The 26,265-nt window shown below is 40.5% G+C and overlaps 1 protein-coding gene and 1 pseudogene across 4 annotated transcripts in view; one reads left to right on the plus strand and one right to left on the minus strand.

Annotated features, from left to right (window-relative positions):
- The window catches only part of CDADC1 (cytidine and dCMP deaminase domain containing 1), a 58,665-nt gene extending 39,700 nt beyond the window's left edge, over positions 1–18,965 (plus strand). For 2 of the 4 annotated variants that reach the window (XM_066234183.1, XM_066234186.1), the window contains 3 exons: positions 2,378–2,547; positions 4,361–4,550; positions 9,658–9,849. In XM_066234183.1, coding sequence (XP_066090280.1) covers positions 2,378–2,547; positions 4,361–4,550; positions 9,658–9,834 — 537 coding nt within the window. In that variant the 3' untranslated portion in view covers positions 9,835–9,849. Of the gene's footprint in view, positions 1–2,377; positions 2,548–4,360; positions 4,551–9,657; positions 9,850–10,784; positions 10,846–18,310 lie in introns of those variants that run through there. The other 2 variants (XM_066234184.1, XM_066234185.1) reach the window with 2 other exon arrangements.
- On the minus strand, positions 15,252–17,894 carry LOC136308330 (coiled-coil domain-containing protein 117-like; annotated as a pseudogene).
- Positions 18,966–26,265: the final 7,300 nt, after the last annotated feature.

The following is a 26,265-nucleotide window of genomic DNA, read 5'->3' on the forward strand; positions in this document are numbered from 1 at the left end:
TTTGAAGTGGGAAAATGATTAGTTCAGATTATAAAAAGAATGAGGTGCAGCTAGACAGGAAATAGGGCTATTAATAAAAAAAGATGATGAGTGCTTGGAATTAGGGGATAAGTTAGGAGAGCATGGAATTAAGAAACACTTAGTAACTATGTGTAGGAGCCTAAATTTTGCTTCAAAAAACTATATAGCAAGTAATTTGACTATTTGCCTAGATGTTTCATAAGTCCTTCAAGTTAATCCAAGCCAATATATCGAGTATTTTCCCTGCTGACCTGTTTCTTCATCAGTGGTCACCATCGTATTTCCTGTTACTCCACACATCCAGTTAGTCACCAAGTACTATGTCTCCACCTTCAAAATATCCCTTGACTTTACTTATCTCTACCTCAGCTGTTAACACCTACTAGAATAGGCTGCTCTGCCACCAACTCCCATAGTAATATGTACACTCATCATTCGTAACACATCACAGTTACAATGTGTGTCCAGTTTCTTATCATCTCTCCATTGTAAGGTTCATGAGGGCAGGATTCTCTGCCTTGTTTGCAACTGCATTCCCAGTGCCTTGCACAGTGCCTGGCCTATGGTGGGAACTCTTTTTTAGTTTTATTTAATTTTTCCATTGATTTGAGAGAGAGAGAGAGAAGAGGGAGTAGGAGAAGGGGAGAGAGAGAGAAAGAGAGAGAGAGAAGGATCAACTTCCAGTTTCACTTAGTTCCATTTAGTTGTGTACTTATTGGTTGCTTGTCATATGTGCTTGACTCAGGATCAAACCTGTGACCTCAGCACCAGGACGACGCTCTATCCACTGAGCCAACTGGCCAGGGCCAGAATTCTTATTTGTGTTTATATGCATGCACAGCAGCTTTTGGCTTAGCATCTGGTTGTTCTCGATTACTTTTTAGAGAATTTAAGTTTCCACTTAAATTACCTACAGTGCATGCAGCATGATAAAGAGGAAAGACATGGGTTTGGAGTCCAACAACCTGGTTTTGAACTCTGTCTGTGTTATCTGCTTTGTGACCCTGGACAAGTTATTTAATCTCTCTAACCTTCGGTTTCCTTATCTACAAAACAGGAATAATAATAATAATAATACTCTCTAGGTTGTGGAAATTGAATAAATGAAATAATACATATAAAACTCAGCATGATATAATTTAATCATGAAGAATAATTAATTGTTAATGAGATAATGTTATTTGTAAGCTTTTTGTTGGCTCACTGTAAGTGGTTTTTCTCAAGCCTCTACAGTAATGAGTCTGCTGATACTATCCACATGAAGAATCATAATAGATTGAAATTTAGTGAGGTTTATTATAGTTATTCCAAGCTATTACAGACACTTGTGATTTATAAAATATTTCACTCTAATAACTGATAAAGCATTCATATTAATACCTAATATGCCATTGATCAGGAGAAATAAAAACAGCCACTGCAGTAGCAGCCCTATGGTTATATAATAAGGGCTCAAAGATTATTGAATATTATAGGAAAGTGGATTTTTTATTTTCCAACTATATCACAATAGCATTTTTAGCCCAATAACAGAAATTATTCATAATGTATTTTAGCCTGATCAGGTGGTGGCGCAGTGGATAGAGCATGGGCCTGGGAATCTGAGGACCCAGGTTTGAAACCCCGAGGTCGCCGACTTGAGTGGGGGATCACCAACTTGTGCATAGGATCATAGACATGACCCCATAGTCGCTGGCTTGAGCCCACAGGTCACTGGCTTGAGCAAGGGGTCACTGACTCAGCGGAAGCCCCCCAGTTAAGGCACGTATGAGAAAGCAATCAATGAACAGCTCAAGTGCCACAACTATGAGTTGATGCTTCTCATCTCTTTCCCTTCCTGTCTGTCTGTCCCTGTCTGTCTGTCTGTCTGTCTCTCTCACCATATATATGTGTTTTTTTTTTCTGGCTTGCTAACCAGTAGCACAGCACAGAGCATATAAGAAATTAATAATTTATTGAGTACCTGTTATGTACAAAACACTCTAACAGGTATATGTAAGGGATAAAAAAGAAGACGAAAGCACAATTTTTGTTCTCCAGCATCTTATAACCTGTTTCAGGAGAGATGTCTGAATCAAGTGAAACAATTTGTGAATTACATGTGCTGGTTGGTATTTATTTAACTGCAGAAACTACTGTCTGTCTGCCTTGAGATTATATAGTATGTTAGAGATGATTAGCCTTCTTGAAATTTAGCCTTGACAAGACCACACTGCAGTTGGAGGGTTGAATATTGTATTTGGGGGGGGTGGCTCAGTTTTTTGTAGAAAATTGTATTCATTATACAAAATATGATGCTAAGGTGCTTTTTCAAACTGTTGAAAACTAAGCTTTGTTGGTTTGCTCCCTTTTGTAGCAAAATTGTGATGGGGAAGGCATGATGTACTTCATAGGATGTGGTTATAATGCCTTCCCTGTTGGATCTGAGTATGCTGACTTCCCAAACATGGATGACAAACAGAAAGACAGAGAAATAAGGAAATTCAGATACATTGTCCATGCGGAACAGAATGCCTTGACATTTAGGTACGAGATTCATTTGCATGTATTTTCTTTAAAGTGTAGCAAGGGTTATTTGAAATCAGTCTTTTTGTTTTTATTTTCTGGGAGGGTTTTTTGCTGTAATTTTATTTCCTTTTTTAAAAAAGATTCCCAAGAAATACTCTTTTAGAAGTATAACTTTGATTATACTTGGTCTTTGCTGCCTGACCTGAGGGTATTATCAGAGACCCTGTGGGCCTTCAGATTTATTGAGCAATCTTTTTCCCCTGTTTTTTTTTGCTTTCCAATATAAAACAGCATGAAGAATGTTCTTAGGGTCTTGTTTATTTCTGGAATGCAAGCGCTGTTTTGTTTTCTAAATCTAAAGCACATAATTTTTTTATGAATATATCGATTTTATTATAAACTAAATTGCTTTAACATAGTTTTTGTTAGAGGTTTTAACTGGCATTACCTCTTCTGATGATGATTTAGATAACTTCCAAACATTTCTCAGCATTAACCATTAAGGGGTGATCTTAGAGTATTCAAAACTGAGTAAAATGTGGCTCCTGTTCTTAGGAGCATGCAATTCAGTAGGGAAGATAACACAGCACTCAACCTAATGAGATCCGTTGTGTGGGAAAGGCCAACACAAGTGCTACAGAAAGTCAGAGGCTGCTATGGGTTGAGTGGGAGTGGGAGAGAAAGCTTCAGGAGAAACTGGCATTTAAGCTGAGTTTTGAAAGTTTGGTAGGATGTGGCAATGAGAGATACGTGCAGGGAAGTCCTTCTTGCTTCAGGCATAGCAGCAGTCTAGAAGTAGGAACAGGGTGTGTAGGCATGCACGTTTCAGTTAGGCTGGAGCGTGGGGCATGTGGGACTAGGTTGAGACAGTATAGGGAAGACAGTGAGGTTAGACTTCATTTGGTAGTTAGTGGGGAAATGAAATGGCTTCAACAGAGTCACGCTGCTGATTGCTTAGGTTGCCGGTATGTTGTTTGAATGGACTAGGTGCATAAAATTATGTTGTCCTCATCCAGGTGAGCAGAATGAGAGTCTGAACTGGAGAGATGAATATGGAAGGCTGGTGGTGATGTAAGAGACTGACTCTGAGCAGAGTAAACCACAGAACCAGGAAGTACAGCCCCTGTGGCCGCAGATGAGAGCATCCCTTAGCCCTAAACTACCCCATCAAACAACTCCTCTCTTCTTCTGCTCTTCATTACAGATTTGCTTGCTTTATTTTGTATGGAGAATGGATCTGTTAAATCCAAACCTTTGTTAAAAACAATTATTCTGTGTTAGGGAGGGGGCAAGGGAACTACAACTCAATCCAGAACATTAATACTAATTTATCAGTTTAGTAAGCATTTATTAAATATCCATTAGGTACCAGATAAGGGGGTAGATCTTTTAGGCTGTCATGATGAACTAGTGTCTATCCATACAGTGTAAGCTTTTAAGGGGAGTGTTCATTCTAGCCCCTAATTTCAGCATTATAAAAAAGTTCTTACTTAGAAAACATTGTGTTCTCTATTTCTCTCTCTCTCTCTCTCTCGCTGTCTCTATTTTCAGTTACTTTGTAATCTAATACTGAAATCTTGCCAAATTGCTTAGAATAAATAAATGAATTTTAGTTGCAATAATTGTCATGTTCAGGTTATATTTTAACATTTATGAGTTTATATATTTTGAACATTCATAAATTCAGCAAGAGTAAATTTCGCTTATTATTGTTTATAATGTTGTAAATCAGTTCTTACAGCAGCTCAGTTTCAGTTTTTTTTTAATTTTTCTGGAATATACCTTACGCTTGAAGAAACTACCTTTTTAATATTTTATAAATTTTTTGTAGGTGTCAAGAAATAAAACCAGAAGAAAAAAGCATGATTTTTGTGACAAAGTGCCCATGTGATGAGTGTGTACCTTTAATTAAAGGTGCAGGCATAAAACAAATCTATACAGGGGATATAGATGTTGGAAAAAAGAAGGCAGACATCTCTTACATGCGGTTTGGAGAACTTGAGGGTGTTAGCAAATTTACGGTAAGATACATGCTTTTTATTTTCTTTTTTTTTTTTGACAGAGACAGAAAATCAGAGAGCGGGACAGATATGGATAGACAGACAGGAAGGGAGAGAGATGAGAAGCATCAATTCTTTGTTGTGACACCTTAGTTGTACATTGATTACTTTCTCATATTTGCCTTGACCGGGAACGGATGGGGCTCCAACAGAGTGAGTGACCCCTTGCTCAAGCCAGCGACCTTTGGGCTCAAGCCAGCAACCATGGGGTCATATCTATGATCCCACACTCAAGCCAGCGACTCTGTGCTCAAGCTGATGAGCCCATGCTCAAGCTGGATAAGCCCATGCTCAAGCTGGATAAGCCCATGCTCAAGCTGGCAACCTCCAGGTTTCGAACCTGGGTCCTTCATTTCCCAGTCCAACATTCTATATCTACTGCACCACCACCTGGTCAGACAACACACGCTTTTTTCAAGTATACTTTCTATTATCTTGTTCGGTATCCTGCTGCATATTTTAAATTAGTAATTCCCATCCTTTTAAAGAGTTTCAGCAAGCTCTTACCATTGAATTTATTTTTTATGTGCAAACACTTGCCTAATTACAAATATTTAGATTAGGATCTCTGCCTTAAATTTACATTTTTATAGAGAGAGTTGTATATTGACCTCACAGATCTTGAGTTAGTGAGCCCTTTGGTGCTATCTGGTAGCTTAACAAAAGAAAATTCCTGACACACCTTTTTCCTCACCCTTCCTTATGGCTTAGATGGATAATGTTCTGTTTGAAAAAAATTTAAGATTACCCAAAAGATGGGGAGAGACACACGTGTGCATGCACATATGTGCACAGATTTTTCATGAGGAAGATCAAAAAGGTTAGGAGGGACTTAATATTTGATATATCAGAACAAGTACTGAGGTAGTTCATGGAAAACTCAGAACTTTAATATTTTTGTACTGTTTAGGTTTTAAAACAACCTTTTCTTTTTAGAAAAAATTTCAAATATACATAAAAGTTCAAAAGCACTACAAGAAACTTTTTTCCAGAAACATTTGAGAATAAGTTGTTGACATGATACCAGCTCACTCTTAAATACTCTACTTTATATTTTCTTAAACAGTATATTCTCCCACATAACCATAATACAACAGCAAACCTCAGGAAATTATTGACACATTACTGCCATTTCATCCAGAGATTCCCATCAGAGTTCACCAGCTACCCCAGTAGTGTTCTGTGTAGCAAAAGGCTCCTGTCTAGAATCATGTCTTGCTTTTTTTTTTTTTTTGTATTTTTCTGAAATGAGAACTAGGGAGGCAGAGAGACAGACTCCCGCATGCGCCTGACTGGGATCCAGCCGGCAGGCCCACTAGAGGGCAATGCTCTACCCATCTAGGGCCTGGCTCTGTTGCAAGCAGAGCCATTCTAGCACCTGAGGTGAGGCCATGGAGCCGTCCTCAGTGACTGGACCAACTTTGCTCCAGTGGAGCCTTGGCTGCGGGAGGGGAAGAGAGAGATAGAGAGGAAGGAGAGGGGTGGAGAAGCAGATGGGCGCTTCTCCTATGTGCCCTGGCCGGGAATCGAACCTGGGTCCCCCGCACACCAGGCCCACGCTCTACCGCTGAGCCAACCGGCCAGGGCTAATAGAACTATTTATAAATTTCAATGTCTCATTCCTGTTTTGAGTTCAGGGTGCCTAGAACATGTACAGAGCTGGGCAAAGGAATGTTAAGTTGTGAGTTCATCAAACACAGTTTATTCCTGTGTTGTTATCTATTATTGTATTATTTGTCTTATTGTTATTATTTTGTATCCTTATTTATGATTTATCTTTTAAATAATGATGGCTGATTATTTAACCTACTTTTGCCCACTCCTGTAAAGTACCTCAAAGGAATTTATTTATTTATATATTTTGTGACAGTTGACAGAGAGAGGGACAGACAGACAAGAAGAGAGAGAGATGAGAAACATCAATTCTTTGATGTGGCACCTTAGTTGTTCATTGATTGCTTTCTCATATGTGCCTTGACTGGGAGGCTACAGCAGACCGAGTGACCCCTTGCTCAAGCTAGCAACCTTGGGCTCAAGCTGGCGACCTCGGGGTTTTGAACCTGGGTCCTCGCGTCCCAGTCTGATGTTCCATCCACTGCACCACCACCTGGTCAGGCTATATATTTTTTTATTTACTGATTTTAGAGAAAGAGGCAGGGAAAGAGAAACATCGACTTGTTGTTCCATTTATTTATGCATTTCTTGTTTGATTCTTGTATGTGTCATGACCAGGAACCTGCAACCTTGGCATATTGGTACAACACACTAACTAACTGAGCTACCCATCCAGGGCTAGAAGACATTGATTAAAGTGTGTGTGTGTGTGTGTGTGTGTGTGTGTGTGTGTGTGTGTTTAAATTTTTTTAAATATAAGAATGTATTATCTAGTTTCTGTCTGTATATAAAGTATCATAAATTTTACCCTTTTTATTTTTGTCTTGTACTTTTATTTTTTAACTCCAGTTTTATTTAACATTTATCATTACTTTAAAGAGAAAAGGGGATGGTTCTAACAGAACAGAGTGATGGGAAATGTGTTTGTTTTGTATAACTATACAAAAGCTTACATTCAACTAATCAAAGAGAAATCTCCAGTTCTGTGTTTTTGTTTTCTATCTCTTCATTCTTCCTCAAGAGTAGGAAGAATTTCTCAATTCTCTTCATGAAGATTAAGTAGCCTAGCATTTCAAGACTGTGTGATGAGGAAGTGAATTCTGAAATATCTTGCTTACTGGTAGATTTTAGCAGCTTTCCAGTTATAGAGAGAAGAAGAGATCAGAATGTAAGACAGGGCAGGAGAAGTTGAAGGAGCCAGGGAGACAGAGGGAGTAGGCTCTGAGCAGGGATGGGATGAAAAACACCTGTTGGGCCAAGGCCACCCACAAGTGAGGACCCTCACTCAGTGCTGCTCGTGGTCTGTGGACTCCTGCCAGTGAACGTTAGCTTGCGTCCTCTGCTCCTTTCCCTCATCTGGCCTGGCTTACAATATTATGTAAATGATTTAAACTACCTAGTTAGCTAAACACCTAGTTTTGTAAGTACAAGTAACTAACATGAACTAGTGTTTGTTCTAAGTTTGAATTTTAAGAATGATTTATACTTCTAGACTGTTAAAAGTAGTATAAGCGTATCAATAAATTTGGTATTTTTTAAAGACTAAAGCATATTGAAATTAATGTTATCCGAAAAATGTTTGCTTTTCTCTTTGAGCTGTCACCATATACTGTAAGATAAGTGGTTCTGTTCTATGAGGTTCTTGCCAGCCAGGCTACAACTGAGCAACAGTATTTTCAAGAATAGATTTCACCAGTGTCCATTTACTCCTAAACTTTTTTTTTAATTTAATTCATGTTGATTTTTTTTTAAAGACTTTATTCAATTTTTCAGAGAGGAGAGAGAGGGAAAGAAGGAGAGAGAGAGAAGGGGGAGGAGCAGGAAGCATCAACTCCTATATGTGCCTTGACCAGGCAAGCGTGGGGCCTCGAACCGGCAACCTCAGGGTTCCGAGTCTATGCTTTATCCCACTGCGCCATCACAGGTCAGGCCCAATTCATGTGGATTTTTATATTAGTTTTTTTATTATAAAAATAATATATGGCCCTAGCCGGTTGGCTCAGTGATAGAGTGTCGGCCTGGCGTGCAGGAGTCCCTGGTTTGATTCCCGGCCAGGGCACACAGGAGAAGCGTCCATCTGCTTCTGCACCCCTCCCCCTCTCCTTCCTCTCTGTCTCTCTCTTCCCCTCCCGCAGCCAAGGCTCCACTGGAGCAAAGTTGGCCTGGGCACTGAGGATGGCTCCATGGCCTCTGCCTCAGGCACTAGAATGGCTCTAGTCACAACAGAGCCAGGCCCCAGATGGGCAGAGCATCGCCCCCTGGTGGGCATGCCGGGTGGATCCCAGTTGGGCACATGCAGGAGTCTGTCTGACTGCCTCCCCATTTCCAACTTCAGAAAAATACAAAAAAAAAAATAATAATATATGCTCATTGTAGAGGACTAAGACAATAAAAAATAACTTATCCCACAACTCATAAGTACGGTTGTTAAAAGATATTTTCTGTGTCATTTAAAATTCTTCAAAAAATTATTTTTACACAACATTTTAATCTATAGACATAACTTATTTAACCATTCTGCTATTTGACACGTTGCTTCTAACAGTTGGAAGTAGTCTTTTTATGATTATTTTTAAATGTAAATTTAGGATTACTAGTTTTTACTTTACCCAAATTAATAAATATTAATGGTTTGACATGTTTTAAAACATGCCTTGGCCCTGGCTGGTTGGCTCAGTGGTAGAGCGTCAGCCTGGCGTGCAGAAGTCCCGGGTTCAGTTCCCGGCCAGGGCACACAGGAGAGGCGTCCATCTGCTTCTCCACCCCTCCCCCTCTCCTTCCTCTCTGTCTCTCTCTTCCCCTCCCACAACTGAGGCTCCATTGGAGCAAAGTTGGCCCGGGCGCTGGGGATGGCTCCTTGGCCTCTGCCCCAGGCGCTAGAATGGTTCTGATCGCGACAGAGTGACGCCCCGGATGAGCAGAGCATCGCCCCCTGGTGGGTGTGCCAGGTGGATCCCGGTCAGGCGCATGCAGGAGTCTGTCTGACTGCCTCCCCGTTTCCAGCTTCAGAAAAATACAAAAAAAAAAAAAAAATTAAATTAAAATAAAAAAAAAAAAACATGCCTTGCCTGACCAGGTGCAGTGGATGGAGCATCAGACTAGCATGCAGAGGAGCCAGGTTTGAAACCCTGAGGTCACCAGCTTGAGCACGGGCTCATCTGGTTTGAGCAAGGTTCACCAGCTTGAGCCCAAGGTTGCTGGCTTAAGCAAGGAGGTCACTCACTCTGCTCTAGCCCCCTAGTCAAGGCACATATGAGAAAGCAATCAATGAGAAACTAAGGTGCTGCAATGAAAAATTGATGCTTGTCATCTCTCTCCCTTCCAGTCTGTCTGTCCCTCTTTCTGTCTCTGTCACAAACAAGAAAAGTGCCTTAAAATTTTTTTTTCATAAAGAACTTCCTACCCTTTATACTTCTTTTTCCTGATGCTCACTCTAACCATCCCATTTCTATAGGTGACCAACTCATTCTTGATGTCCTCCCTTTCCAAGGACATTTTTTCCACATGGAAAATGTTTATCTTGTGTCTTACCACCTCGAGGCCTATGATATTAGCTAGTTTAGCTGATGAATTAACTAACATACTATGGAAGAGGCTACCAGGTACTAAATACTTAATTGTATCTTTCTGAAGGGAGTGCCCGGTGGGCCTTTGTGGTTAAGTCAGTAAGTGGGTCTGATGATGGGGCTCCCAGCCAATAGCGTCAGGATAGGTTGAGCTCCTAGGTTCTGGTTGTGCTTGGAGCTTCCTGTCTGCTGCCTGGTCATCTCTGGGATATCTGAGAATCTTCAAGCTGCCCTATTTCATTCTGAATAGTTAAGATGGGAAACTAATCAGGGGTGTGATGTGATATGATATAAATAATATTATATAGTATACAATATAACTGTATTGAAAGGCAACATAATCTTGGCCATTTTTTTGTTGTTTAATACCTAGGCCTTCTCTAGCTATTATAATATCTGTAGGACCAAGAGATAAGAGTATGAGGTGGTAGAAATTCTATTGTACTGGCACAGTATAATACAGTACTATTGCACAGGCAAACCCAGATTCTAATTTCATTGCTGTCTTTAGTTAGTGTGCAACCTTGGGCAAGTCATGGGGGGGTTACCATTTCCTTAACTATAAAATGAAGGTAAAGGATCTTTAAAGTTATTTTTCCCTCTGAGAATCTTGATTCTAATCTCAGAAGCCGTATCATTCAGAGTCATTAGAGCTTGGTTGGTATACACATGATAACTCTTTTTACATTTTAAAAATAATTTTTTCATTGATTTGAGAGAGAAAAAGAAGGGGAAAGAGAGAAGGTAAAGGAGAGAGAGAGAGAGAGAAAGAGAGAAGCATCAACTCTTTCCACTCAGTTGTTCCATTTAGTCATGCACTCATTAGTAACTTCTCATATGTGCCCTTACCCGGAATCACACCCAGAATGACAGTGTTCTATCCACTGGGCAACCCATCCAGGGCCCTTTTTCTTACATTTTTAAAGTTGCTTTAATATTTGAAAGTGGGGTGCTGAAATACTACTTACTACATCTTTCTTAAACATAGAAATAAAATATTTGTGCCCTTTTGCAGTGGCAACTGAATCCATCAGGAACTTGTGTTCTTGAACAAAATGAACCTGAAAGCAGAGAGAGTAAGTATTGACAAGTCCTTTGTTGAGGACTTTATTGCTGAGAAGAAAGGATACATTGTGACATTTAATCCTTAGGTATTAGAATTTGTTGTAGTCTTAAAGCGAGCATACTCTTTTTGCAGGTTCAATTTTTGCCATTCAGTTTGTTCACAAGCATTTGTGTATCCACCATATGCTAAGTGTGATGTAAAGCACTGGCTAGTAATTAGTCCTGCAGAATCTGAAGCTTATTACAAATAATCATGTATACATTGATTTTATAAATTAAATGTATATGAAACAACAATGTTCTTCCATACCAGAACAAAAGCTTCTTGGATAGTTTGAAAGGAAAACTACATGTAATTAATACAAATGGATCCAGAGCCAGATTACGAGGATATATATGTTCTCATTGGAGTAAAGCCACATTTACTGAGATTTGTCAGAAACTGGAAATATTCTGGTTATTTGCGTAATCTAATTAACCGCCATCATCACACCTACCATAAATGAACTGCTAGTCTTCAAAGCTTCATTATTTGCATATTGACACAGATATTTTGAATGTAATAAAATCTTTGGGATTTGCAGTTGCTTAGGCACATAATTTCAAACATTAATTATTGGTGTACAATATTATTTTTAAATGTTAGCTTTTTGTATGTTTGGATTCTAGTTAAATGGAAGTTTAGTGTAATAAAAGTTTTCTTGGTAATAATGATTTGATTATACTGAAAAATCAGAAATATAAATGTCTTTATGAAAATAATTTCTATGTAAATATCTTGATTTCCTGTGATTTGAATTAACTTTATCTTATTCAAGTAGTAATCTGGAAGAATACGTATCTTTCCTTCAGCTTTCTTTTTAAAAATGTATCTGGAAAATCAGTGAAAGGGAAAAAATGTATATAGATCTGATTAAAAGAATGTGTATTCAGTAGCACTGTTTGAAGGGATCAATGAATAATTCTAATCATAAAAAGATGAATTAATTTATCTGTGTTAAAATTAAAAGAATACAAAGGCAAGCTATGGAATAGGAGAAGTTAATTTGCCACTTATAATCAACAAAGGGTTTGTATCCAGGATTTATTGTTCATTCATTAAGGAAAAGGAGGATATGCTGTGGATAGAAGTCAGGAGACTGGAGGGAGGGGGATGTGATTTGGAGAAAAACAGAGACACCTGTTCTGTGGGCAGTGTTTTACTTACTGACCTGGATGATAGTCAGATGTATGTTTGCGTTGTGACAGTTCATTGAATTCTAGGTTTATGTTTTGTATACATCGTTTTTAATTATTAATACTTTTTTAGAAGGAGAGGGAGAGAGAGAGAGAGAAACATTGATTTGTTGTTATACTTATTTATGCATTCATTGGTTGATTCTTGTATGTGCCCTGACCAAGGATTGAACCCACAACCTTGGCATAATGGGACGATGCTCTAACCAGCTGAGCTACCTGACTAGGGCAAATTTGAAAAGAATCAGTTAGAATTTAGAAAAATAAAAAATAGCCTGACCAGGAGGTGGCGCAGTAGATAGAGCATCCTGCGAGTTCCTGTTGTGCACATCCTCCCCAGCATTTGGTGTTGTCCATGTTCTGGATTTGGGCCATTCTACTAGGTGTCTAGTGGTATCTTGTTGTTGTGACTTGCATATCCCTGATGACATATGTGACACATCCTTTCGTATGCTTATTTGCCATCTATATATCTTATTTGAATATTGACTTTTTTATATTCATCTTGTATCCAGCAACCTTCATATAATCACTTATTCAGGAGGCTTTTTTTGTTTCAGAGCCTCTATTAAATTTCCTAGCAATAGTCTACAGCTACTGCTTTCGTCCCTCCTTCTCCCAGAGCATAAATAATCACCACTGGAAACAGAGCTCACCACTGGACCCAGGTTCGAAACTTTGAGGTCACCGGCTTGAGTGCTGGCTCACCAGCTTGAGCGTGGGGTTGCTGGCTTGAGCATGGTATTATAGACATGACCCCATGGTCGCTGGCTTGAGCCCAAAGGTCACTGGGTTGAAGCCCAAGGTCACTGACTTGAGCGAGAGGTCATTTCCTCTGCTGTAGTCCTCCCACCCCTAGGTCAAGGCAAATATGTATAAGAAGACAATCAATGAACAGCTAAGGTGCCGCAACAAAGACTTGATGCTTCTCATCTCCCTCCTTTCATGTCTTTCTGTCCCTATTTGTCACCCTCTCTGTCTCTCTGTTGCCTAAAAAAAAAGTGAAAAAGAAAAAATATGTTTGTTAAAAAATTCAGTTAGCCTGACCAGGTGGTGGCGCAGTGGATAGAGCATCGGACTGGGATGCAGAAGGACCCAGGTTCGAGACCCCGAGGTCGCCAGCTTGAGCGCAGACTCATCTGGTTTGAGCAAACAGCTCACCAGCTTGGACCCAAGGTTGCTGGCTCCAGCAGGGGGTTACTCGGTCTGCTGAAGGCCCACGGTCAAGGCACATGTGAGAAAGCAATCAATGAACAACTAAGAAGTCGCAACACACAACGAGAAACTGATGATTGATGCTTCTCATCTCTCTCTGTTCCTGTCTGTCTGTCCCTGTCTATCTCTGCCTCTTTAAAAAAAAAAAAAAAAAAAAAAAAAAAACCTCAGTTAAACCACTGTTTTTTAATGATACTGGTTTTTTGAGTGGTGCAAGTCTTTGAGGGGCACTGACCCACGAACTTTGGAACATTTAGCTTCCCTCAGAGATGGCAACGCATTTCACTGTTCAATTTATAATACTGAAAAATTGGTGATCCATGTAGAAAGATAATACTAGATTCTTACTTTACATGATGGGAAAAAGTCAATTGGAAAAAAATAGAAAACTTAAGTGGAAAAGTTAATTTTTAAATCAAGGGTTTATTTTTGAGGCAGTTTTAGGTTCACAGAAGAATTGAGGAGAAGGTATGGAGAGGTCCCATTAACCCTGTTTCCCCACACGAATAGCCTCTCCCATTGTCCCAATCTTCCCCAGAGTGGTACATTTGTTACAATTGATAAATCAACCTGGACTCATCAGAATCACCCAAAGTCTGTAGTTTGCAAGTTCACTGTTGACATTGTCCATTCCATAGGTTTGTATAACTATAATTTGACATGTATCTGTCATTATGGTGTCATGCTGAGTATTTTTGCTGCCCTGAAAACCCTCTGTTCTCCACTGTTCATCCGTCCTCCCTCTCCAGCTGTTGGCAGCCACTTATTTTTTTTAACCATAGTTTTGCCTTTTCTAGAATGTCATATAGTTGGGATTATACAGTACGTCACCATTCAGACTGGCTACTTCCTTAGTACTATGCATTTAAGGTTCCTCCGTGTCTTTTTATGGCTTCCCAGTTCATGTCTTTTTAGTGCTGAATAAGATCCCATTGTCTGGATGTACACAGTTTATTTTATCCATTCACCGATTGATGGATATCTTGATTGCTTCCAAGTTATGGCAATTATGAATGAAGCTGCTATAAACATCTGTGTACATTTTTTTGTGTGGACATGTTTTCACCTCCTTTGGATAAATACCAAAGAGCATGATTGCTGGATCATGTGGTAAGAGTATGTTTAGTTTTGTAGCAAAGTGCCAAACTGCCTTCCAGAGTGTCTACTGTACACCATTTTGCATTCCCATCAGCAATGAATGTGAGTTCCTGTTGTGCACATCCTCCCCAGCATTTGGTGTTGTCCGTGTTCTGGATTTGGGCCATTCTACTAGGTGTCTAGTGGTATCTTGTTGTGACTTGCACATCCCTGATGACATATGTGACACATCCTTTCATATGCTTATTTGCCATCTATATATCTTATTTGAATATTGACTTTTTTATATTCATCTTGTATCCAGCAACCTTCATATAATCACTTATTCAGGAGGCTTTTTTTGTTCAGAGCCTCTATTAAATTTCCTAGCAATAGTCTACAGCTACTGCTTTCGTCCCTCCTTCTCCCAGAGCATAAATAATCACCACTGGAAACAGAGCTCACATCCACTGATGAAGTTGTGATCCAGCTGTCGAGGTACAGTTGTAGCAGTATTCTTCTTTCATACTGCATCTAGTTCAACTCAAGTATCTGAGATTCTCCAATTATATGAATGGTTTAGGCAATATGACAGTTGATTTAAGTCATGCTTACATATATATATTTACTGTACTTGCCTTTGTGAGATTATAATCTCACAATAATAATCCTGCTAAAACACAGCTTTTCCTTTGAGGCAAGCTTCCTTGGCAAAAAAGTCAAATTTAAGAAATGGCTACCCAAAATGAGAGTCCCACCCCAAATCACAGGCAGAGATATTCTTACACCTGTTTCATAAAACTATTAAGTTCCTATACTATGTAAGTAGGCCTACGACTGAACATGTGAGCCTTCTGAAATTTTACAACTTTAGTATAGAAACAAGTTTCTAGAGTTCCAGCTCTTCTGTGCAAGCAGCTGACTCCAAACCATTGTAAATAGGCATCCCTGTTGACAGGTTCCAAGAACAGTTCAGTTCTCCTAGGGAAGACAGTGCCAGCGGTGGCATATGTAGTTTGGCTCTCTCCTGTTAATTCTTAGCCTTAGATGATGGGGCTTTGGCTTATCGAGAAGCAAGGAATTTGGCTCATGCTCCATGGAAGGACGGCTCATGGACTCCATCATTTTCTTTGGAAAGACTTCATCAGATTCCTTCTTCAAAACTGTTTTCATGGTATTAGAAAGGACAAGGCTGGGGAGATGGTTAATATTTCTATCAGCTTCAACTTCTTCATCTTCATCAATTATCCTGTCCTCAATTTCCTGAAGCCTCCTGGCAACTTCCTGGTTCTCCAGTTGTCTGACTTATTTCTTTACCTATTTCTTTCTTTCTCTCTTTCTTTTTTCTTTCCTTATTCTTTCCTTCTTTCCCTCCTTCCCTCCCTCTTTCCCTCCTTCCCTCCCTGCCTCCCTCCTTACCTCCTCACTCCCTTCTTTTCATTCTCTCTCTCTCTTTCTTTCTTTCTTTCTCTTTCTTTCTTTCTTTCTTTCTTTTTCTTCCTTCCTTCCTTCCTTCCTTCCCTCCCTCCCTCCCTCCCTCCCTCCCTCCCTCCCTCCTTCCTTCCTTCCTTCCTTCCCTCCTTTCTTTCTTTCTTTCTTTCTTTCTTTCTTTATTTATTTATTTATTTATTTATTTCGAGACAGAGAGAAAGACACACAGACAGGAAGGGAGAGAGATAAGAAGCATCCACTTGTAATTGCATCACTTCAGTTGTTCATTGGTTGCTTCTCATATGTGCCAATTCCGTGACCCCTTGCTCAAGCCAGTGACCTTGACCTTCAAGCCAGAAACTTCTGGCCTCAAGCCAGGGACCATGGAGTCATGTCAGTGATCCCATGCTTAAGTCAGTGACCTCAGGGTTTTGAACCTGAGACCTCAGCATTCTAGGTTGACGCTCTATCCACTGCACCACCACGGGTCAGGCTACCTGATATATTTCTTTACAAATAACATCTAACATGCCAGGTACAAAAAATCCACTAGTGTGTGGATTTGCTCCCTGAACTTCTGTATTCTTTTTATTTTATTTTTATTGATTTTAATTTATTGTGTTTACATAGATTCTAGTGTTGCCCCAAATGCATCCCCCTCACCCACATGTCCCCCTCAACATCTCCCCCTCCCCACTGACCCTCTGTATTCTGATATGCGCAAAGAGTCCAGTCATTAGGACCAGCACAGACCTGCTTCAGTTAGCCTTTCCTTTCCTTCTGGACAATCATTATCCTCTTGCTCGAGCTTGTGTTCCTTTTACAGGGAACTGAAACGCTCTGGGCGCTGCACTCCCGAAGGGGATGCTTGGGAAAACGCAGGTCGGGCAAGGGGGCTAGCTGGGCGCTATTGCCCCTTCTTCCTCCTTCATGGGGGAAGGCCTGGCTCGAGGCTCTGCTGCTGATACTGAAGGGCTAACTGAGCGTGGCCATGGCCCCTACACCTGCGTCCCCAGGCCCTGCAACTAGGAATTTAATATATTGCTGGTTGTACTGAAAATGTATACAACCACCTTGGAAAACAATTTAATATTATCTTTGTAAAGCTGAACATGCATGTACTCCATGACTCAGCAGCTTGACTTCTAGGTATGTGCCCTACAAAGACTCTTGCATATTGTATAAGAGACAGAGAGATAAATACTTTATTGCAACATTGTTCCTAAAAGCAAAAACTGGAATTAACACAGATATTTATTTCTAGAGATGAGATAAAAAATATTATGGTATAGTCCCAGAGTGGAATATTATATAGCAGTGGAAATAAATGAACTACATCTATATACTTTTTTAAAAAATTGAATCGTGACAGCGGCATCTATTTTATTAATTTATTTTTAAGATTTTTATTTTTTTATTTTACAGAGGTGGGGCAGTGAGAAGTATCAACTCATAGTTGCTTCACTTTAGTTATTCATTGCTTCCTTATTGTTTGTCATATGTGCCTTGATTGGGTTTCGAACTGGTGACCTCAGTGTTTCAGGTTGACACTTTATCCACTGTGCCACCACAGGCCAGGCAATATCTATATTCTTAAACATGAATGTGTCTTAGAAATGTAACATTGAATGAAAAACTCAAGTTGCAAAAGACTAAATATATTATGATACCATTTCTATACTAAGTTCAAAAGGAAGCTAAATTAGTATATTGTTTAGTATTTTTAAGAAGCAATGGGATGATAAACGTAGGGTTCAGGGTAGCAGTTACTTCTGAATGGGGAAAAAGAGAGATGGGATCAGATGAGGAGCACCCAGGAAATAATTTTGTTCTAGTTTTGGGGTTGGGTAATAGGTTCTTGAATATTCATTTTATTTTTAGGATTTAAAACTTCCATCTGTATTATATATCTTCTTCCTTTTCCTGTTTCAAATGTCACGTAGTAAGACAAGAGAGGGAGTAGGAAGGCAGAGCAGAGAGAAGGCCCGGCCTGGAGGGCAGGCAGGGCCTGAAGAGAGGGAGGCAGAGACGCGGGAGGAACCTGCAGGAGGCGGTGAATATGGTCACCATCTTCACTTCGGGGACGGTTTCTCAGATGCATACTAACGTCAAAGCTCAGCAAATTGTACACTTTAAGAATACCCCATTTGTTGTACCAATTAAGCTATGAAAGTCAAATGATGGGAAGAGGTTGAAGCCAAGCTCTTTACCCATCTGAACAACGAGCTGAGTCTCTTCCTGCCAGTGGAGGGCAACATTAATAACTTTTCCCCAAAAAATGTTGGATGAATTGCTAGCCTCCCACTGTTGACTGAGCCCAGTTGTTCAGAGGTCAGACGCTGTTCTCCCTAAGTGAGTTATAGAATCTGTTCTCCAACAGAGAATTTTAGGATAAAGTAAATAAATATTCCTTTATAATTCAGGCATTGTTTTGATCTTGCAACCTATATGACTTGAACAAATACCCACACACATGAAGTGAAGTTTCCCTAACATTAAGTTATCCTTGAACACTAGATGGTGTGAGACCCGTCCCCCCGAATGAGGAACTGCACCAAAGCAAGAAGCTGTGTCTTGGAAACCACTAAGGAGTCCCGTCCAAACTGGAGTGAAGACTTCAAGAATTGTTATAGTACTTTTAGAAGTCAGCTTTTTTAATTTAGAAAATAAGGATGGATTTTGTAAAGAGTTGAAAAAAATTTTAAGAAATCTAATTTGTAACTGGCATATGAATGATGTTAATGAGAATATTTTAATTTGAGATTGATTTGTTTGTTTTCCAGAATATAGTACTGTACTCTTTTATTACACTAAATAAGGTAGCAATAATTTAATGAGACCAATATAATTACCGATAGGGATAGAGTCCTCCCTGTGTTTGCTTTGCATTAGCCTTTTTAGCAGAGGGTAGTTCACTGTAGGTAACATCTCAGCAGAGAAATGTACACATTTTAAGAAATGTTAATTCCTTTGGATTATGCTGGTGACAGTTAGTAAACTGTCCCAGGGATAGAAATGAAAACCTGGCCATTTTGAAGAGTCAGTGTATAGATCACCAGAAATTCACATTTATACTCAAAACTTTCTAATAACCAGACTTTATATAAGATTAAATCATAAAAGTGAAGTTGGTGGACCTGGTCTGCATTATTAAAATGTATTTTTGAAGGTTGTTAGTTTTTCTTAAGTCTTTCAATATGTCGAAATCATAATGATTTGTTGGACTACGGTGTTGTGCCACTGATTGGGGGTAGCAGTAGGAAAATACTGTTCTGAGACAGGGTTATGATTTGATAGCACTCACTCCTGAAATCACTGACAATGAACTTTCAGTTTGGTTTTGGTCTGGAATTGAAACTAGCTTTTTAGAATTCTGTTCAGAAGGCTTCATGTTTTTCCCTCCATATAATTCACACAGAGTATCTCATAGATTTGAATGCAAGACCTTTTAAAAACCTGTGCAGACCTAGAGCATACTGGAAGTCCTGAAGGAAACGCAGTGGTTCAGTTACATTCCAAACTGCGCTTCTCTCTTTCTTTTTGTTTTTCTGAGAAACTTTCAGAAAATTAGCCCAAAGATTAAGTTTCCTGTTTTGTACGACCTGCGGTTAGAGAGTGGCCTGTGGCAGGCCCTCCTGAGAAATGACGCCCCGCCACGGAGAGGTTATCAGGTTTGCCTCTGCTGTCCCTTTCTGTGACGTTGTGTGGCTTCACAAGACCTCCTGCCAGTTTCTTGGAATTGTACAGGACAATCCAGATGTTGGCCAGATAGCCCTGCTTCTATACCTGTGGATGTCGTTTTAGGAGCAGTGGTGGCACAAAAGAGGACAGGCGCGGAGTCTGAGGGGGACAGAGGGAGGGCCTTGTAGGAGTGGAGGTGCTGACATTGGGTCCTGAAGGAGCCCAGGGGGCTGCAGGGATGAGAGGGATGAGAGGGGCTTCTGAGAGAGGAGTAGAGACTGGTGGCCGCCCTGGGGGGCAGGTACGGGGCTTCTGAGAGAGGAGTAGAGACTGGTGGCACCCTGGGAGGCAGGCACGGCAGTGAGTGCTGCACTGCACCAGAGTCCTGGGCCAGCAATGTGGTTGAAGATCAAGTAATTCAGTTGGGAGCCTTTATCCCTTAGCCTGAGGAATCAGACTTTGCACTTAAACAATAATACAATGTCTTCCTTACTTTCATAAATTGAGAGGATAATTGAGAGGAAATTCATAACTTGTAAAGACTAGCCCTGCATTTGGTTACTACTCAGTGAAGCAGAATGTGCGACAGCAGGTGGAAAGTGTGGGCCTGGTCAAGCCACGCCCATCACACGGAACACAGGTGTATGCCTGCTGCTGCTCTGTGCTACTACTGAAGAGGGGGTCTCTTCCTCAGTCCGCAGATAGACCCTTCTCTCATAGACCTTCCTCATTTTATGCATGAACAGTTCTGCTTTGGGATCTGCCACGACAACCTGCCTCTGACCCACTTTAGAGCTAGTGGCATTAAACACCAGTTTCTTACAGTTCTGGTTTTGTCCATTGTGGCCACTTGGCATTTAGATGGGGCTGTTCCTCTTGCTTTTGAGGATTAAGCATCCTTTTAGTGCCTTGATTTCATGTGTAACAATCCCTGAACTCTTTTTTTTTTTTCTATCATTTAAAATTATATTTCAGACATATAAAAAAGTATAAAAATATATCAATAGTTACAACAAATACTCATGTACCCCGTATGAAGAATCAACATGTACTGACAGTTGGAGTCTTGCAGGTAATTTTGTCCTTTTGAGATCTAGGCGAGAGCCTTATTTTGCATCTTTTCCACATTTGGTTCCGAGGACCACTCTGGGTTCCTGAAAGCAGGCCCATGTTTTCTGCAGGACCGCCATGTCGGAGGCCAACCAAAACACCCGCAGAACCTTCGCCAAGAAAGCTACAGCACCCCCTTCTAGGGGAGACATTAGAGCCAGCCTGTTTCTTTTACTTGATTACCTTTTGTCTGTCAATTTTTTTATTCTTAGCCTGTGATACTTTTCCTAAAAGCTGCTCTAACCTGAGTGACCCAGTCCTGGTTATCTGGGCCAGTTCTTAAGGGTTTTCTAACCTCTTTGTCGTTGAGCAGATTGCTCCCTACCAACAGTAACATGGCCGGTTGTATGACAGCAAAGGAAGGGTCCTAACTTGAATAATAGAGAAGACCACCAGCCACCTACGGTGATTTGGAGTTATGGCCCTGCTTGTCACTCACTCTGGAACCCAGGCCTCCGTTATTTCTGGCCAGCGTGCAAATGTGTGGTTCCCTTTACCTCACTCCTGGGCCATGGGTGCCGAACTCTGCTGGGCTTTCAGCTTAGAATGGAAGCAGAGTAAAGTACTTTCAAAATAGAGGAAATTAAAACTTCACTGTAAAAGTTCATAAAATGAATTTTGAGAAATTAAAAAAATTTGTCCAGTAACAGTGAAAAAAACTTTTTTACAATCCAATGTTGACAATGTACCTTTACCTCCTAACACAAGTTTAAAGCTATCAGTTACTCAAAATTCTGCCTGAGTGATGCATCAGAAAAGCCTATCTGGTATTCAAGAGTACTCACACTGCCTTGATAGAATTTTGACTTTTGTTTTTATAACACAAGAAAACCAAGCCTGACCAGGCAGTGGCGCAGTGGATAGAGCATTAGACTGGGACGTAGAGGACCCAGGTTTGAAACCCCGAGGTTGCCGACTTGAGCCAGGCTCATCTGGTTTGAGCACGGGATTACTCGGTCAAGCACATATAAGAAAGCAATCAATAAACAGCTAAGGTGCCACAATGAAGAATTCTCATCTCTCTCCCTTTCCTGTCTTTCCCAAACTGTCCCTCTCTCTGTCTCTGTCACAAAAAAAGAAAGAAAGAAAAACGCAAATGAGGGTTTCTCAAACCTTGGCACTATCATTTATATTTGGGGCCAGGTAATTCTTTGCTGGGCACGGGGTTGGGGGGGAGTGCTGTCCTATGTATTGTAAACCAGTGGTCCAGTGGGCCCCAAACCCCAGGCCGCGGACCAGTACCAGTCCGTGGGCCATTTGGTACCGGTGCACAGAGGAAGAATGAAGAACTTACATTATTTCCGTTTTTATTTATATTTAAGTCTGAATGATGTTTTATTTTTAAAAAATGACCAGATTCCCTCTGTTACATTCATCTAAGACTCACTCTTGATGCTTGTCTCAGTCACGTGATATGTTTATCCATCCCACCCTAAAGGCTGGTTTGTGAAAATATTTTCTGACATTAAACCAGTCCGTGGCCCAAAAAAGGTTGGGGACCACTGTTGTAAACCACTTAGCTGCATCCCTGGTCTCTGCCCACTAGAGGCCAGTAGCACTCTCCACTCAATATGATAACCCAAAATGTTCCCTAGGGGGCAAAGTAACTCCAGCTGAAAGCCACTGATATAATCCATCCAAGTACACGTGTGTGTATTTTACTATATGTGTCAGTACTGTATCAGACCTTAGGACCATTTCATCTAGTATAACCATGACACCTAAGGATTTCTAAATAATCAAGTACAACCTGGCCTGTGGTGGTGCATTGGATAGAGTATTGACCTGGAACACTGAAGTTGCTGGTTTGAAACCCTGGACTTGCCTGGTCAAGGCACATACGACAGGCAATCAATAAACAACTAAAGTGAAGCAACTATGAGTTGCTTCTTGTTCCTTTGTCTCCTCTCTCTGTAAAGTCAATAAATAAAATATTTCTTTTAAAAAAATAGTCAAATACAAAGTTTGAGGATGAAAATTCTGTATCATTTTCAAATATCTTGAGTAAATGAGGGTTAAAGTGGATGAATGAAAAGCAACTTACAATGTCTCGCTTCTTTAATTTCAATCTAGAGAGTAAAGGGTATAACCTATTGCTCTTGCTTGGCTTTCTTTGTTTTAGGCTACACACACATATGAATAAGTTAGATCATTTTGTAAACAGCCTCAACATGCAATAATTTTTTCTACCTGTTTCCAAAAGGTGATGATGGAAGACATACAGAGTTGCTACATTCACCTGGGCTTCACATGATTCAAAAGTTAATATGCGGGGTGGGGTGGGGTTTGGTCACAGCTTGATGTCATAGAGCCAACCTGACTTGCTGTCTCGTGACCAGAGACTTGACTCCATGACATTTGCCACCCGGTGTGGAAAAGTGGAGTCCTGCCACATAACCTTTGTTGGCACACACACTGGGGCTTGGGTGTTGCAAGGTAGAGCATGCTTCAGCATGATCAAATTTTATCATATTAGCATTTGATATGTATCTTAAAGCAATTGACAATTTTAATGATCTTACCATTGACTATTAATCCCACGGGTCTATTTAATATTGTGCCAAACTTTCCTATCATTCAGGCCAGTTTATTGAATATCCTGCCTCTGAGACATGCCTCATTTGTACCAGTTGAAAATGAGGCCCAGTGAAAATGGAACACCCTGTGCATACTCTATTTTAGAAGCTGATCCGTAAAGAAGTGCTTACTGTGTTCAGTAAACTGCGTTTAAGTAGACTGAGATTTCAAGGGAACTCAGATCTCATCTGTTTAGCACAGTTCGGGAAATGGGAGAGTCCAGAAGTATGATTTCCTTTTTTTTTTTTTTTTTTTTTGTACTTTTTTTGTTGTTTTTTTTTTGTATTTTTCTGAAGTTGGAAACAGGGAGGCAGTCAAACAGACTCCCACATGCTCCTGACCGGGATCCACCTGGCATGCCCACCAGGGGGCGATGCTCTGCCTATCTGGGCCATTGCTCTATTGCAACCAGGGCCATTCTAGCGCCTGAGGCAGAGGCCATGGAGCCATCTTCAGCACCCAGGCCAACTTTGCTCCAATGGAGCCTTGGCTAAGGGAGGGGAAGAGAGACAGAGAGGAAGGAGAGGGGGAGGGATGGAGAAGCAGATAGGCGCTTCTCCTGTGTGCCCTGGCCGGGAATCGAACCCGGGACTCCTGCACGCCAGGCTGACGCTCCACCACTGAACAAACCGGCCAGGGCTAATGATTTCTTAAATACAGTTAAGAATGTGTCAAGGGCCTCAGCAAGTATTATCAGCAATTTTTTTTTTTCATTTCCAGTTTGGTGTGTGTGTGTGTGTGTGTGACAGAGAGAGAGAGAGAGAGAGAGAGAGAGAGAGAGAGAGGAAGGAAAAGAGATGAGAAGCATCAACTTGTAATTGCAACACCTTTTAGTTGTTCACTGATTGCTTCTCATACGTGCCTTGACCAAGGGTTCTAGCCAAGCTAGTGACCCCTTGCTCAAGCCAGCAACCTTTGGACTCAAGCCAGCGATCATGAAATCATGACGATAATCCCGTGCTCAAGCATGTGAGCCCACGCTCGAGCTTGTGAGCCATCTCATGCCAGCGACTTCGGTTTCAAACCGGGGACCTCAGAGCCTCAGGTCAATGCTCTATCCACTGTACCACCACCAGTCAAGTCAGGCTCAGTTTTGTTTTTAATATAAGCACATATTTGCCCTGTACATCAGATTGGCTGATATTAGCATGTATGTTGTAGTAATAAATTTAAGGACTTCCATTGTTGTAAGTTAGTTATTTTAGTAAAATTATACGTACACATTTAAAATGATCAACTAGCTCTATAAACCTTACTTTGAAGCAAGCCTCCCCCTATGCTATATATTGCTCTGCCCCAGAGGCACCCAGGTTCAACTACTCTAGCTGATTCTTTTACATTTAACTGCAAACCTCCAAATAATATGCCTGTATTTTCTTGTATTTTCTCTTACTAGTTTTTCAATTTTTTTTTTAATCTGATTTTATTGGTCTGGAGTGCAGCTTGGATTTTTACAACTATTCAGATGATTCTGTTGCACAGCCGAAGTGGAGAACCTTTGCCCCTTGGCTCCTTGCCGTTTCCTCTTGGCTATGGCATTGTCCAAGGTAGCATCTCGCCCAGCACTCTGCATGCCAATGTCTGCCAAAGCCATTGGCATTGTCTTGAATTTCCATTATGAAGAACTTTCTTTCACCTCACTCTCCTCTTTACACACTTCCGTCTTCCCACTATTGTTTTTTTTTTGTATTTTTTGTTTTCTTGTTTTTTTTGGTGTGTTTTTTTTTTGACAGAGACAGAGAGAGAGTTAGAGAGAGGGACAGACAGACAGGAAGGGAGAGAGATGAGAAGCATCCATTCTTTGTTGTGGCACCTTAGTTCACTGATTGCTTTCTCATATGTGCCTTGATGTGGGTGGAGAGGTAGGGGGCACTACAGCAGAGTGAGTGACCCCTTGCTCAAGCCAGCGACCTTGGGCTTCAAGCCAGCAATCTTTGGGCTCAAGCCAGTGACCATGGTGTCACATCTATGATCACACACTGAAGCCAGCAATCTCGCACTCAAGCTGGTAAGCCTGCGCTCAAGCTGGTGACCTTGGGGTTTCAAAACTGGGTCCTCCACGTCCCAGTCTGACACTCTATCCACTGCGCCACCACCGGGTCAGGCCCACTATTGTTATACTTTTATTTTGGTTGCATTGATATTCACTGTCTGTTGTTATGACAATGTAAATGCTATTCACAGCTTTGTTGTGTACTATGATTACTTTTCCTTTCCTTAGTGAACTTATTTTCTTGTATTGAAAAATTGTCTTTTTGGGATGTGTGTGGTTTCTATTGTATTACTAATATGTAGCCAGATTCTTCTCTCAGCTGTATAACCTTCTCTCAGTACATTCAAGCATATTAAGTATCCTTTAAAAATTCTCCTTTTACCTTCTTCTCTCTGAAAAAGCCTCTGACTACCTCCAGTCTGGACTGGTTGTTCATGACACTTTCTGCACAGGTGTCTTCTGGGCTCTTCTTCCATGTGTGTCTTGGACAGCCCCAGTTTTCTGGGACCCATTTTTATGTTTCTCAGTTTGGTGGGGCATATCTCTCAGAAGGCCCCTGAGAAAGGGATGACTGTCAGACAAGATTGTTACTAGGGAACAGTTATGATACTGGGACTATCTGTAGTCCTAATTTTATTCTCACATTTAATTGATAGTTTGGTTGGGTGTAACATTGTAGATTGGGAATAATTTTTTTCAGAAATTTGAAAACATTATTTTATGATTGTTGTTATATTACTAGAATGAGTTTCAAGGTTTAGTTTGAAACCCTAAGGAAACTAGAGTTAGCCCACCAGGTATTTTAGAATAATGTAGCATCATGCATAGCAGCAGCCTCCTGTAACCTCACATTCACAGACACAACTTCCAAAATGTTGCCATTGAGTCCTCGGTTCTCTTTGTAAGTTTATGTTTAAAATAAAACAAAAATCCTTAACTCTCATACTAATGATTTTTGTGGAGAAAACAGGTAAACTGATATGTTCACTTCTCCATTATTTTTCATGAAATTTTAGTGATTTGTTATAATTATGTACAGTAGAAAAAATAGTGAAGAGCTGTTGTTGTCTATCCGTTTTTACAGTGGTACCAGCAAACCTGTGTTTCGTAT

The sequence above is a fragment of the Saccopteryx bilineata genome, chromosome 6 (assembly GCF_036850765.1).
Source record: "Saccopteryx bilineata isolate mSacBil1 chromosome 6, mSacBil1_pri_phased_curated, whole genome shotgun sequence".
NCBI classification, from domain to species: Eukaryota; Metazoa; Chordata; class Mammalia; order Chiroptera; family Emballonuridae; genus Saccopteryx; species Saccopteryx bilineata.